Consider the following 15,582-nt stretch of genomic DNA (forward strand, 5'->3'; position numbering starts at 1 on the left):
TAGATTTACTTCACCAGTGTCACTTTCTTCACCAAAATTTAAAACACTGTCCAGCAAGAGAGATTGACTAGCCCCAGTATCTCTAAGAATTTTCACTGGCACCTGGGGTGACTCATCATTCAGTGAAACAAAACCCTCTGATACATAAGAACGGAATTCCTTTCTCACCTCCTCCAACTTTTCCGCTTTTACCTCTTGCAAGGACTGATCTTTAACAACGTCTCCTAAACCTTTTTGATTTTTAATTGCCTGAAAGCAAGCATTGGGCACAGCTTCCTTCCTTTTCTTCAAAAGGGCACAATTAGATATCACATGGCCAGGTTTCTTACAGTAATAACAAGTACGCTCAACAGGTTTCTCCAGCCCTGGCTTCTTTTCATCTTTTCCTTTTTGATTACCTCCCAATTTAATCTCCGGTTTACCTGGATTGTCTTTGTAACTCCCTTGAAAGGTTTTAGGTTGTCCCCATTTGGATTTATGGGTTAAAGCATAATCATCTGTCAACCTAGCAGTTTCTTGTAAAGTTTCCACTGCCTTTTCATTTAAATATGTTGTTAATTCAGCTGGAACACATCTTTTAAAATCTTCCACTAATATCAATTCTTTCAATTTATCAAAATCCCCATCTACATTTTTAGCCAGGCACCATCGTTCAAAACATATTCTCTTTCCATTGGCAAATTCCATATAAGTCTGATCTGCAGATTTCCTCAAATCTCTGAATTTTTGTCTATAAGCCTCAGGTACCAATTCATAGGCCTTCAATATAGCTTGTTTTACCTTGGTATAATCAGCTGCATCCTCAGCAGACAAAGCAGAATAAGCTTTTTGAGCTTTACCTTTAATCACACTCTGTACCATAAGAGCCCATCCTTTCCTTAGCCAGTTTGAACTCACAGCAACCTTTTCAAAATGTTGGAAATACTGATCAACCTGATCTTCTTCAAAAGGAGGGACTAATCGAACCTCCCTACTGGCTGAAAAACCATCTTCAGAATCAGATTCCAAACTCCTACGCTTCATTTGTAACTCATGCTGCCTCTGTTTCTCCTTTTCCTCACTATCCAGCTCCATCCTCTTCAATTCCATCTGCTTCATTGCTAGATCAGCCTCTACCTTCATCTGAGTTATCTTTTGTTCGGCCTCTAATTTCTCTCGTTCGGCCTCTATCTTTAACTGGGTCTGTTCTTGTTCAGCCTCTAATCTCTTTTCCTCTTGTTCGGCCTCTAATTTCTTTTGCTCTCGTTCAGCCTCTATCTTTGCCAGCTGCACCCGTGCCTCAGAAATTGCTATTTCACTGCCAGGAAACTGTTTTAACACTTCCTTCTCAAACACCTTCTTTTCCACATAATGGCCAGCTATCAGTCTCTGAATATCTGCCTTTCTCATAGACTGCTTTACTTCTGTAAGGTTTAACCTTGTAGCAATCTTTATCAAATCATCCTTTTTCGCCACCTCCAATCCTTTTTGGGTTGGTGACTCCAAAAATGCCTTAATATCCATTGCTGCTGGTTTCCACACACACAAGCCAATTAAAAAGAATTTATCAGACCTTCCTCAAAAATCTTTGGATTGAATCCTGAACGAATCTCGTCAATCTGGGGAACGATCCCAGACGACACTTGTTAATCTTTGGATTGGATTCTGGACGAATCTCGTTAACCTTGGGAACTATCCCGGACGAGCCCCCAATTTTGTCACGAACCAGCAACAAAAGAAACACACTGAGCATGATTCAGTGTTAAAAACTATTTTATTAATTACTACTTATGATAATACGTAAAATAAAAGTAAAAATGTTAGTATGTTAGAATTCAAAAATGTTAAACCTTGAACGTTAACCCCAAAACTAAACTCGTCGTGTGTGTGTGTGTGACAAAGTCCCAAACTCCAAGTTCCGGAATGGTTCTTAAAGTTCAGTTCCGCAAGCCATAAGGTGAAACATGAGCAAGGGCTTCTTCAACAACCACCCTTGTCAGAAGATAAGATGTAGATGTAGAAAAACATAGAGAGAGTACATACGAAATCCAAATGTTCCACGATGGAACCCAAACGACACTTCAGTGTTTACTCGGTAGTGACTTCCTCACCCCGAAAAGCATCAGAATCGTGGTCGTCCACACACAAATACCTGTTTCCCTCTACAGGTCAGCAACAAAGTGAACTCCACCGGATTACTTCCAACTTCCATACATGGATTTCAGTGGCAAACACAGTTATTGTTTCTCATCCATCGATAGAGAAAACAAGCAGGCTGGTGTCTCTCTCCCTTCTCTCTCTCTCTCTCCTACTTCTCCTTCCTTCTTCAACCACGTCATTACGTCCTTTATCTTCTATTGACGTAAGCACGCCCCACACACACATACACACACACTCTCTATCTTAAAGGGACTTTCACTGAGTCCATAACAAAGGTATTGGGTGGGAAGTTCAAGGGTGATGTCAGAGGGAGGCTTTTCACCCAGATAGTGGTTGGTGCATGGAATGCGCTGCCTGGGGTGGTGGTGGAGGCTGATACATTGGACAAGTTCAAGAGATTGTTAGGTAAGCATATGGAGGAATTTAAGTTAGAGGGATATGTGGGAGGAAGGGGTTAGATAGTCTTAGGTGTGGTTTGAAGGGCAGCACAACATGGTGGGCCGAAGGTCCTGTATTGTGCTGTATTGTTCTATGGTTCTATGATTCTCACTTTCATGTTCCCCACCATCAACATTCTGGGGGTTACCGTTGATCAGAAACTCAGCTGAATCAGCCATACAAATACAATGGCTACGATTGCAGGTCAGCGGCTACGTACCTTGCATTGAGTTACTCAGTGTCTTACACCCCATGGTCTTTCCACATCTACATCTACAAGTCAGGAGTGTGATGGAGTATTCTCCACTAAGCTGGATGAGTGCAGCTTCAATAACTTTCAAGAGGTTTGACACCATCTGGGATGAAACAGCCCTCTTGAAACAGCCCCCATCCACACTCATTCCCTCCACCTCTGGCATAGTGTGGCTTCAGTGTTACTATTTACAAAATGCACCACCACGGCTATTCTTATCACATTTCCCAAAACCGCAACTTCTGTGACCAACATATTCAAGGACTGTACTGCAAGTTTCCTTTGAAGCCACACCACCATCCTGACTTTGAGATATAGTGTCCTTCCTTCATCGTCACTGGTCTAAATCCCAGAATTCCCTACCCAGTAGCCCAGAAGGAGTACAACGATTCAAGGAAGTGGCTCACCATCACCTCAAGGGCAATTAGGCACGGGCAATAAGTGGTGGCAGAGTAAAACAGTGGAACTGGACTCTACTGGGAAGTCAATAGTATGTCTGCAGTCACTCTTTATTTTATAGAGCATATGATTTGGCAGCAAGTATTTTCTCAGACTTAATGCCAACAGATAGAATCAAAGGAACATTCTGAGTTCATCAAAGTTTATGTATCACTGGTAGTCTTTTGTAAAAGTCCTATTGTCCTGAATTAACTTTCACTTGCTCAGCAATCAAAGCCATTGATTTTGAACAGATGTGTTAAATACACAGTGTATTCTTCTGGTAGCACAAGCCTTCGACAACCCTTTCTTCACCTGCAACTTTTTAATTACTTATAAGCTTTATACAATATTTTAATTTTTATGAAACTGAAGTTGAATCAGCTGTTTGTCCTAAGATATGGGGGCAAAATTACAAGCTTCTTGGATAGGGTGAATCGAGGCTCTGGGATTTGCTTAATATTCGGATGCATCTCACTTACTCTTCGATTCACTTCAGTCAGAATTGAAAGCAGGTCATATTTTCTGGGAAAACAAGAAGTACAACATAAGTCACAACAACAGAGCATGCAGTAGACTGAATAATGACAATGTTGGCATCTTGTATGTAAATAAAGATGTGGAAAGTCAATTATGTAAATATCAATAAGTTGGCAACTTCATAATAAACTGGGAATTCTCAGGTGGAAGTGAGTCAATATAATTGGGAGTTGTAAATGTTCTATTGGCTTCTATTTTGGACCAATGGATTACAATTTTAAAATAAATTATATTTTGATCAATTATGGATCCAAAGCAAAATACTGCAGATGCTGAAAGTCAGAAATAGAATAAGATGTAAATACTCAGCAGGCCAGGCAGCATCTACAGAGAAGGAATGCTTCCTGGCACTAAGTACTAGAATCTGAAAAGACCTTTGGCCAGAGTTATGTCAAATACACTGGTTTGAAAAACACCAAAACAAAATTGAATGTCATTTTTTAAATGGTAAGCTTCAAAGGAAGGCAACATTTGCAGAAAATGCACTGAAATAGGCAGCAAGCCTATCAGCAGATGAAAAGGATGCTGCTGAAGGACCTTGGGCCAAGCTGGGATGTGATGCTTTAACGGAAAACTTCCAAAATCAGAATATTTCAGCTCATCAATAATGGTCACTTGGCTAAAGCATGGGGGCTACTGAGTGTCAAAATTGAGTCCATAACTTAAGCAGTGGAAACAAAATAATACCAGAATATTTACCTGGAGCAATATTCTTCTAAACAGCTACACAGGGTTTGAATGAACCAAGAGCCTTTCCTTGTCCTATATGAAACGCACTCAGGAACTGTAGACATTACAATTAAAAAATCCCTATCCTCAGGGATTGAGTGTGGTAATGCGTCCGATTCGAGGTCAGAGTCGCTGCTGGTGATGAAGCAGGCTTTTTGTGAACTTAAACCTTGACAAGCTTGAATGAAGAAGATCTTGGGTTTTTGCAGCAGTGAAGGACACTGAGACCCTGAAAATAAGCTCCTTATGTCTTTGATCTGAAGATGCTTTCCATCAGTTCCCACAACTACATCTTTTTCACCATGGGAGAGGATGCAACACACAAAACAATCCCTGTTGTTATGATCGTACTTCTTGTACGCTTCCAATTTTTCCAGCATTCCTTGCACAGTCAAGTTATCATGTCTTTGCACGACAAACCCTAAATTTGTAAACACTTCTTCCAATTTCTCTGTAAAGAAATGAAAAACACATCCATAATCTTTATTAGACAATTGGAGTTACATCATGTTTTTTGCCTCCCAATATCTTCTACTCCCTTTCTGGAGACATGCACCTTCACTGGCTTGGGGTTCTTTTAGCTTAGTATTCTCCATATCCTCTCGGTCACTTCCAATGGTTAATAGTTTTAAGACTTGGGAGTAATCTATTTATCTTGTTGTATCTGTGCTGGCTCTTTGCAGGAGGTATACACCTTGTGTCTTCCCATCCTATTATAAATAACTTCTTAAAAAGTTAAACCACTTTTTAAGAGTTGTTTATAATAGGATGGGAAACAGGCAGAATCATCTTGATAAATGCAAGCAGTTTTCAGGTAAACTACTAGCATGTACTTGTTTAAACGCAAGCAAGTTTGGGACATCAGACCTATATGTACGTGAATGCAGAAGCGGCAAACCTATTGATTCGTGACAACAAATTTGTGGACACATTCTGCCGTGAACTCTGTGTGGAATCCAGCAGTGAATCAAGAGATTCCCTAGCATTTATTCTTTTGCACAAATTTGCACATAACCCTTGTGCAGGGCCATGCTAATCTCTGTATCATTCCCTATTTTAGTTTTGCGCTGCTTATTCTGTGGAATCTGCTCTTGGACCTGGCAGAGGATCTGCAAGCTATTCTTTTTCAATGAAGACTTTAGAGATGTAAACGAGACAGGTAAGTTACATTTCAGAAGTTTTTATTTGCAGTGGTGTTTTAATTATTTAAAAGTTTTAAGTGATTTTATATTTCTTTTTCTTTAATCATTTAAAAAATTTTGAATACCTCTGAACACCATTGACAGATGGAAAAGATGGGGGAGGTATTACAGATAATTCATTGGGTAGGGATGGGTTTTCTCTGAAAAGACTGAACCTGAAAATTAGGAAGATTAGAAGCAGAAATATTTTAGAATGGATTTGTAATTGGTTGATCAATTGTTGGGCCAGTGAGTCCCATCTTTCTGGGAGGATAGAGTCCACAAGGATTTGTTTTTGGGGCTTTTTAGGTTAATGTGTTTATTCAGGGTGAAATTAATCGTCACTTAAAAAAATGGGCGAATAAATGAAAGCTAGAATTGATAACTTAACAATAGAGTTTTAGACTAATTTAATTGGTTCTTTGATTAAGGAGGAGAGAGGATTAATGAAAATTGTGCAGTTGATCTTGTACATAAGGATTTCAAGTGGTCTTTGAAAAGCTCCAGCTTAAAAAAACTTCTGCAAATTTAATTCTGAGCGGCTGGACAGATACAAAATTGGGTAAGGATCAGAAAGTCAACAGCAATGGTGAATGGTTGTACTTCAGACTGAGGGAATGCCCATTGCTTGATATTTGGAGTACTACTCTTTTTGACACATGTTCTTGACATGAGCTTGGGTAAACGCGATATAATTCCAATATCTGCAGGTATCACAAAACTCAGGAAGGTGTAATATAGTGAGGAGGCTGGTAGCAAAGTTTGGAGGATATAGACCAGTGAAGTGTGTAAACTGGTAATAGGTGAAAATAACTTGATCCATAAACTTTGGAAGCAAGAATGAGGAGACACAATTGAAACCCATGATGCACTTTTAAGTCAAGTGCAGAGTATAAAAAGAGCAACCGAATGAAAATAGGAAATTTGAAAATAACTTCAACTCTGCAGGAGCCACGTTCACACAAAACATGACACTAGTTATAATCCACGCAGTACCTTCCCCAAATAGGCAAGGGGTCATTCAGAATGTTTTTAACTTTACCTGCATCACAATCTGTCCCATTTCTTTGATTGTAGTTTGTCCCAGGAAACACTTTATTGTTTAATATTAGACAAATTCCAAGCGGTGAACTGTCCATTTTATATTCTTCAATAGACTGTTGAAACAGTTAACTCGATATGAGAAACAATCCAGGCAATGCGACAGCCTTACTCTTTTCAAACCTAGTCTCTCATTCGGGTCAAAGTGCTTCATCCATTGGGTAACCAAAAGAATCCTATTCCAAGTGAGTTTGGGAAGCAAAAACTGAGTTGACCAACAATAATTGGCAATATAAGAAGAGGAAAATCTGCAAACACTGAGCAGGTCAAGTTAACATTTGTGGAGGCAAACAGAGGTAACGTTTCCCTGACCCAAAACGTTAACTAGTTTCTCTTTCCACAGATGCTGCTTGACTGACTGAGTTCTTGCAGCGTTTTCTGTTTTTGTCAGAGATGTCTTGTTATTGCACCTGGAATTTTGTGTACAGGTCTGGCCTCCCTACCTAAGGAAGGACATACTGGTGACAGAAGAAATGCAGCAAAGGTTCACCAGAGTGATTATGGGGATAAGAAGCTTGTTGTGTGAGGAGAGATTTAGCAGATTAGGTATGCAGCTCTTGAGTTTAGAAAAATGTGAGGTGATTTCTTTGAAATGTACAAAATTCTTATGGGGTATGGCAGGGAAGATAGGGTGTTAATATTTCCTCTGGCTGGGATGTATAGAACCAGGGATCACAGTCTAAAAACAAGGGGTCATCAATTCAGGACAGAGATGACAAGAAATTTCTTCATCTAGAGGTGGTTAATCTTTGGAATTCTCTATCCAAGAGGGCCGGGGATTATATTTAAGACAAAGAGTGATAATTCTTTTGGATATTAAGGAAATCAAGGTGTATGGGGTCAGTGCAGTAAAGTGATGCTGAGGTAAGAGATCAAACAAGACCTTCTTGAATGGTGGGGAATCCAATAGCTTATTCCTGCTGCTTATTATGTTTCTGTGTTTCTTGCTAAGTGTTAATTGAGCTTGCATTTATTCTACACCTTGCTCAAATTGACTCAGAGCAGGTTGAGAAAGCTATTGCAAGCATAAATAAATGACCTTGGTCTCAACTAATAAAGAAATAGATTTAAAGAGTTTAACCTTGGAAAATCACTGATTAGATTGTGCTGGAGTATTGAAAGTCATGAAGTTTCAAGCTCCTTTAAGAAAATGAATTTTGAAAAATATAATGATTATAATGTTGAAATGCTGCCCCAATTTGTAATCAACAAGATTGCATGAATCACACTGAGATAAAGACAAAATCTTGTGAAGGGATGTTTGTTGAGGGATATTGACCATGTCAATGGGACACCAGAAGAACCACCCTAATTTATTTAAATAGTACCACAAGATCCTTTAAATGTGTTTGAGAGAGTTATCTGAAAAACTGCACCCCTGACTCCAGAGCACTTCCTTGGTACAACATTGAGATCATGTGCTTATCTCTGAAGTGGCACTTAAATCCAGTCTCAGAGGCAAGGGTGCTATCACTGAGCCACCTTGGACAGTATATGTGATTTCAGCGCCCCTAGGCTAGCAAATGTAAAAATGACCCAAGGCTCCTTTTTTTGATTGTTACCTCGTTATTACAGCTGGATGGTGTGCTTGCTGTCATACATTGCACTCAATTAGACATGCAACTTGCCACTTTAGCCAAGGCACAAGATGGAAGTATGCATTTGGAACCATACTCCTGTAAACTATAAAGGATGGAAATTATCAGGCAATATGCACAAAGCAGAGGTGAACCTAGGAGATCTACACCAAATCTGATTTCATATCAACCCTCCCAAGTGTAGCTTCTGTTTAGAGGATACAGACTGCACATGCTCTCCTATGACCTGTGCTATTTGCCGAAGCCTAAAAAAACTTGGGAACAGTTTGGCAAAAGCTAATGTTCAGGATCTCCCAGGTGAGTTCTGAAGTACTCTTGGGAGTTCAGCTACCTTTATGTGCACAGTGCATACACAGAACACCAGTAAGTTGTCTGATGTTGGTTTAGATTTTGCCATTGTATCTATTAGCCTGTTGGCTTGATTGGTGATTCAGAGGCAAATGAGAAGAATCTCAGTGTCCAGGACTATACCCCATGCATTTCACAAGGAAAGCAGACTATCAACATTTGACGAATCTTTTAGAGTTTTTTGAAGAGGTAACCAAAAGGGTAGATGAGGGTAGGGCTTTGGATGTTGTCTATTTGGACAGACAAGATCACGCATGGCAGGCTGGTCTGGAAGGTTAGGTCCCATGGAATCCAGGGAGAGCTAGTTTGGTGGATTCAAAATTGGCTCAGAGGTAGGAAGCAGAGGGTGGTGGTTGAGGATAGTTTCTTGGAATGGAGGCTGGCGACTAGTGGTGTGCCTCAGGGGTCAGTGTTGTGATGCTTTTCTGCACACGTCGATAGGGAGAACTATGACACACCCACATGAGCCCCCACATCTTTGGATGACCCTGCAATCTCAGTATCTGAGGCTGATGTCCGGGCATCCTTCAAGAGGCGTCTGGTCCAGACGGTATATCTGGCCGAGTACTAAAGATCTGTGCAGATCAACAGGCTGCAGTATTTACAGACATATTCAATCTTTTGCTTCTGTGGTCTGAGGTTCCCACCTGCTTCAAAAGGCATCTGTTGTACCAGTGCTCAAGAAGAGCGTGGTGTCCTGCCTCAGTCCGGTAGCACTTACATCGACTGTAATGAAGTGCTTCGAGAAGGCAGAAATCAACTCCTGCCTCAGAGGTGACTTGGATCCATTGCAGTTTGCCTACTGCCACAACAGCAGATGTGATTTCTCTGGCTCTTCACCCTGCTCTGGACCATCTGGACAACAGGATGACGTCCGTCAGGCTGTTGTTCATCGATTACGCTTGGTATTCAACACCATCATGCCATCCAAACTCATCATCAAGCTTCAAGACTTGGGCCTCTGTACCTCCCTCTGTAACTGGATACTTGACTTCCTCATCGGCAGACCTCAATCAGTGAGGCTTGGTAACAACATCTCCTCCTCGCTGATCATCAACACAGGTGCACCTCAAGACTGCATGCTTAGCCCCCTGCTCTAGTCTCTATACACACGTGACTGTGCGGCTAAGCACAGCTTCAATGTCATATACAAATTCATCAATTACACCACTGTTGCTGGATGAATCACAAGACAAGGGAGCAGAAGCAGGCCATTCGGCCCATCAAGTCTGCTCCAAGGAAAGGGAAATAGAAATCAGAAATGGGGAATGGGGGAAGAAGAAGAAAAAAAAACTATTCTAATCCCAATTACCGGCCTTATCCCCATATCCCTTGATATCCTGACTATTTAGATATCTATCTATCTCCTCCTTGAACGCCCCCACTGATCTGGCCTCCACTGCTGTACGTGGCAAGGAGTTCCACAAATTCACCACCCTCTGGCTAAAGAAATTTTTCCTCATCTCTGTTTTGAAACTGTACCCTCTAATTCTCAGATTGTGCCCTCTGGTCCTGGACTCACCCACCAAGGAAAACAGCCTAGCCACATTTACTCTGTCCTTTCCTATCAATATTTTAAATGTCGCTATGAGGTCCCCTCTCATTCTTCTGTACTCCAGCGAGTACAGTCCAAGAGCCGACAAACGCTCCTCATACGTAAGCCCTTTCATTCCTGGAATCATCCTCGTAAATCTCCTCTGAACCCTCTCCAACGTCAACACATCCTTCCTAAGATGTGGGGCCCAAAACGGCGCACAATATTCCAAATGAGGCCTCACTAGTGCCCCGTAGAGCCTCATTAACACTTCCTTACTTTTATACACTATACTTCTCGAAATGAATGCCAACATAGCATTCGCTTTCTTTACCACCGATCCGACCTGGTGGTTAACCTTTAAGGTATCCTGCACGAGTACCCCCAAGTCCCTTTGTACTTCCGTGCTTTGGATTTTCTCTCCTCCTAGATAATAATCTGCCCGCCTATTTCTGCTTCCAAAGTGTACAACTGCACATTTCCCTACATTGAATCTCATCTGCCATTTCCTTGCCCATTCTCCTAAACTGTCTTGGTCCCTCTGCAACCTTCCTATCTCTTCAACACTCCCTACTCCTCCCCCTATCTTGGTGTCATCCGCAAACTTAGCCACGAAACCATTTATTCCATCATCCAAATCGTTAATGTACAAGGTAAAAAGGAGCGGTCCCAACACCAACCCCTGCAGCACACCACTAGTAACCGGTAACCAACCAGAACGAGATCCTTTTATTTCCACTCTTTGCTTCCTGTCAACCAGCCAATGCTCCACCCATTCTGTTATCCTACCCGTAATTCCATGACCTCTCATCTTATTAATCAGTCTCTTGTGAGGCACCTTATCAAAGGCCTTTTGAAGGTCTAAATACACAACATCTACCGCCTCTCCCTTATCCACCTTACCTGTGATTTCTTCAAAAAACTCCAATAGGTTGGTCAGGCAGGATCTTCCCTTCACAAAACCATGTTGGCTAGGACCTATCCTGCCCTGCGCCTCTAGGTATTCCGTAACCCCGTCTTTGAGGATAGATTCCAATAACTTTCCCACCACTGACGTCAGACTAATAGGTCTGTAATTTCCTTTATGCTGCCTCCCACCTTTCTTATACAACGGAACTACATTTGCGACCCTCCAGTCCTCCGGAACCACACCAGAATCTATCGATTTCTGGAAAATTATCGCCAATGCCTCCGCTATCTCTAAAGCCACCTCCTTCAGAACCCGGGGATGCACCTCATCCAGTCCGGGAGACTTATCAGTCTTTAGTCCATTTAGTTTTCCTAGCACCTTCTCCCTAGTAATCTTAACTGAACTCAATTCCATTTCATGAGACTCCTGATTAACCGGCACATTGATGATATCCTCCACGGTGAAGACCGATGCAAAATATTCATTCAATTCCTCTGCCATCTCTCTATCGTCCATTATAATAGCTCCTGCACCGTTATCAATTGGTCCTATATCAACCCATGTCTCTCTTTTACACCTTATGTATTTAAAAAAACTTTTAGTATCCTTTCGAATGTTATCCGCCAACTTCCTTTCATAATTCATCTTTTCTTTCCTAATGACCTTCTTAGCTTCTCTCTGCAGGTTTTTAAAAGCTTCCCAGTCTTCTGTTTTCCCACTAATTTTTGCTTCTTTGTACGCCGCCCCTTTTGCTTTTATTTTAGCCTTCACCTCTCTCGTTATCCACATTTGTGCCTTTTTTCCATTAAAAACCTTTTTTCTTGGAATATATCTATCCTGCAATTTCCTTATTTCCTGTAGAAATTCCTTCCATTTCTCCTCTGCCATCCCTCCAGCCAGCTTACTCTTCCAATCAATTAGGGCCAACTCCTCTCTCATACCATTGTAATTTCCTTTGTTCCACTGAAATATCGATACACCAGTTATCAGTTTCTCCTTCTCAAACTTGAAACTGAACTCAATCATATTGTGATCACTGGTTCCCAGTGGTTCCTTTACCTTTAGTTCCCTAATCACCTCCGGTTCAACAGCCGATCCCCTGGTGGGCTCTTCAACAAGTTACTCTAGAAAAACGTCCCTTAGACATTCCACAAACTCCCTCTCCTGAGTACTACCGCCATTCTGGATTTCCCAGTCCACCTTCATGTTAAAATCCCCCATAATTATCTTCACATTGTCATTCTGGCATGCTTTTTCTAGCTCAAACTGCAACTTATCGTCCACTTGCTGACTGCTATTAGGGGGCCTATATATGACTGCTACTATTGTCCATTAACCCTTGCTATTCCTTAGCTCCACCCACAAGGATTCCACCTCCTCTGACCCAATATCCTTCCTTTCTATCGAGTTTATATCACTACTAACCATCATGGCCACACCTCCCCCTCTGCCTACCCGCCTATCCTTCCTATACACTGTTTACCCCTGGACATTCAGTTCCCAATCACATCCATCATAAAGCCATGACTCGGTGATTGCCACAATGTCGTATTTATTAACCTGTAGTTGTGCCACTAGGTCATCTACTTTATTCCTAATGCTACGTGCATTTAAATATAGTACGTTTAGTCCGGTATCTGCTATTAATTTTGTTGTACTTCTATTGTTCAGCAGATTATCCTGGCTTTCCACCTGTCTATCCTTCTTACCATCTTCACTACATACTACCTTACACATGTTCCTATATACCTCATCCCCTATCCTAATATTCTGTATCCTAACATCCTGACTTGTTGTACTTCTATTATTCAGCAAATTATCCTGACTTCTCACCTGCCTGTCCTTCTCGCCATCCTCATTGGACTTGTTTCTATAAACTCCCTCCTTTACCTTAGCATCTTGTAACCTAACATCCTGGTTTCCATCCCCCTGCCAGATCAGTTTAAACCCTCCCCTACAACTAAACCAAACATTCCCACCAAGATATTGGAACCTCTGGAGTTTAGGTGCAACCCATCCTTAGCAAATAGGTCATGCCTCCCCCAAAAAAGGTCCCAATTATCCAAAAATCTGAAGCCCTGCCCCCTGCACCAGTCACTCAGCCATGCATTCATCTGCCAGAGCTTTCTATTCTTCCTATCATTGACATGTGGCACAGGTAGTAATCCTAGTAATCCTACGTGGCACAGGTAGGAATACAAGGCATTGGGGAGAAGGTTGAGAAGTAGGACCTCAAGGGTAGTAATCTCAGGATTACTACCCTTGAGGTCCTACTTCTCAACCTTCTCCCCAATGCCTTGTATTCCTCCTTCAGGACCTCTTCTCTTTTTCTACCTATGTCATTGGTACCTACATGTACCAAGACTTCTGGCTGCTCACCCTCTCCCCTCAGAATATTCTGGACCTGGTCCGTGATATCCCGTACCCTGGCACCAGGGAGGCAATACACCATCCGAGACTCATTGTCGCTATCGCAGAATCTGCTATCCGTACCCCTTATTATAGAATCCCCAATAACCACTGCATTTCGCTTCCTCCGCTGGACCACAGTACCAGGCACGGTGCCAAGGTCCCGGTTGCTGAGGTCTTCCTCTATCAGGTCATCCTCTCCAACCGAATCTAAAATGAGGTATCGGTTTTTGAGGGGGACCGCCACAGAGGTGCTGCCTACAAACTCTTTATAACTCCTATCTATTTCCTGCTCGCTCTTCCTAACCAACCGAAGGTCATCGAGCTGCAGCTCCAGACTCTCAATCCGTTCCTTGAGGAGCCGCATCTCGGTGCACTTTGCGCAGATGTAGTTATCGGGGAGTCTGGTAGTCTCCCAGGGTCCCCACATCTGACACTCCAAACATAAGACCAACCCTAGATGCATCTTGCTGAATACCACTGAGTTCAACAAATAAACTAATAACTTACCCCCTCTCTATTAGTCTCGCCTCTTTCCCGCTCTAGCCGAAGCCCGTTGAGCCAAAGCCTAACCCACTCTGCTCACTCTCACTCAGCTGCCCGCTCCGACGCTGCCCGCTAGATATGTTGGTCTGCTATTTAAATCACCCGCGCGCTGCCAAGTGACGTCACGCGCCTGCGCAGTCACTCGCCGCTATCCCGAACGCTAGAAAGAAAAAAAAATCGCTCCTCGTTAATTTCCGGCACTCTCCGCTCTCTGGTCGCTGGAAAGAAAAACTGAAGGTAACCCTCCGACTTTTAAATCACCCGCGCGCTGCCGAGTGACGTCACGCGCCTGCGCAGTCACTCGCCGCTATCCCGAACGCTAGAAAGAAAAAAAATCGCTCCTCGTTAATTTCTGGCACTCTCCGCTCTCTGGTCGCTGGAATCATGGGATGATCATGAGAGAGTCAGCAGCTTGAAATTCCTGGGCATTAATATATCAGATGACCTCTCCGGGCCCAGCATATAGATGCAATCACAAGGAAAGTGTGCCAGCATCTTTACTTTCTTAAGAGGTTGAGGAGGTTCGGCTTGTTACCAAACACTCCAACAAATTTCCACAGATATAATGTTGAAAGTGTCCTTACTAGTTGCATCATGATCTGGTACGGCAATTCAACTGTGCAGGAATGTAAGAAGCTGCCGAGAGTAGTGGACTCAGCCCAATACATCACGGACACATCCTTCCCCATCATCGGTAGTATCTACAGGAGGCGTTGCCTCAAAAAGGCAACATCTATCATCAAAGATCCCCACCATCCGGGTCATGCCCTCTTCTCGCAGCTACCATTGAGCAGGAGATACAGAAGCCTGAAGTCCCACACCACCATGTTCGAGAACAGCTACTTCCCTTCAACCATTCGGTTCTTGAACCAACCGGCACAACTATAATCACAAGAGTTCAGCAACACTATGACCACTTTGATCACTTTGCACTAAAATGGACTTGTGGCGACTCACCGTCTAGTTGGGCGAACCGGCTCGGCAGTCGGGTCGTGCGGCGTCGGAGCGATGAGGCCCAAGATGGCGGCGGGCCTCGTCTTTCCGAGCGACGGGGAGAACCCGCGCGCAGGAAAGTCCTGATGACGTAGGACTTATGTCATTACCGGTTGTTTTGGGCGGGAACATTCTCCCTTAAAGGGCCCGCGCAAGGCGGGAAAATAAACCAGTTCTGTTTGGCAATCCTCCGAGTAGAGTCTTGTTTTATTCCGCGGTAGCAACCGCTACAGACTTTGTTTTTTTTGTTCTAATTGTGTTCTTTCTTGTAAAAACTGTTTAATTTATGTTTATGTTTTTCTTATGAATGCTGCTTATCTGATGCTATGTGCCTGTGATGCTGCTGCAAGTAAGTTTTTCATTGCACCTGTGCATATGACAATAAACTCGACTTTGACTTTGACCCTTGTTATGCATTATTTATA

General features: G+C 42.5%; 1 protein-coding gene across 5 annotated transcripts in view; it reads right to left on the minus strand.

The window, feature by feature from the left end:
- Positions 1-1,869: 1,869 nt before the first annotated feature.
- LOC127570505 (caspase-8-like) overlaps positions 1,870-15,582 on the minus strand; it is a 54,125-nt gene continuing 40,412 nt past the window's right edge. For all 5 annotated transcript variants that reach the window (XM_052016183.1, XM_052016174.1, XM_052016153.1 and 2 more), the window contains 3 exons: positions 6,761-6,875; positions 4,508-4,988; positions 1,870-3,793 (listed from right to left, as the gene is read on the minus strand). In XM_052016183.1, the coding sequence (XP_051872143.1) occupies positions 3,649-3,793; positions 4,508-4,988; positions 6,761-6,875 (741 nt within the window). In that variant the 3' untranslated portion in view covers positions 1,870-3,648. The remainder of the gene's footprint in view (positions 3,794-4,507; positions 4,989-6,760; positions 6,876-15,582) is intronic.

Source organism: Pristis pectinata, chromosome 1 (assembly GCF_009764475.1).
Source record: "Pristis pectinata isolate sPriPec2 chromosome 1, sPriPec2.1.pri, whole genome shotgun sequence".
Classification (NCBI taxonomy): Eukaryota; Metazoa; Chordata; class Chondrichthyes; order Rhinopristiformes; family Pristidae; genus Pristis; species Pristis pectinata.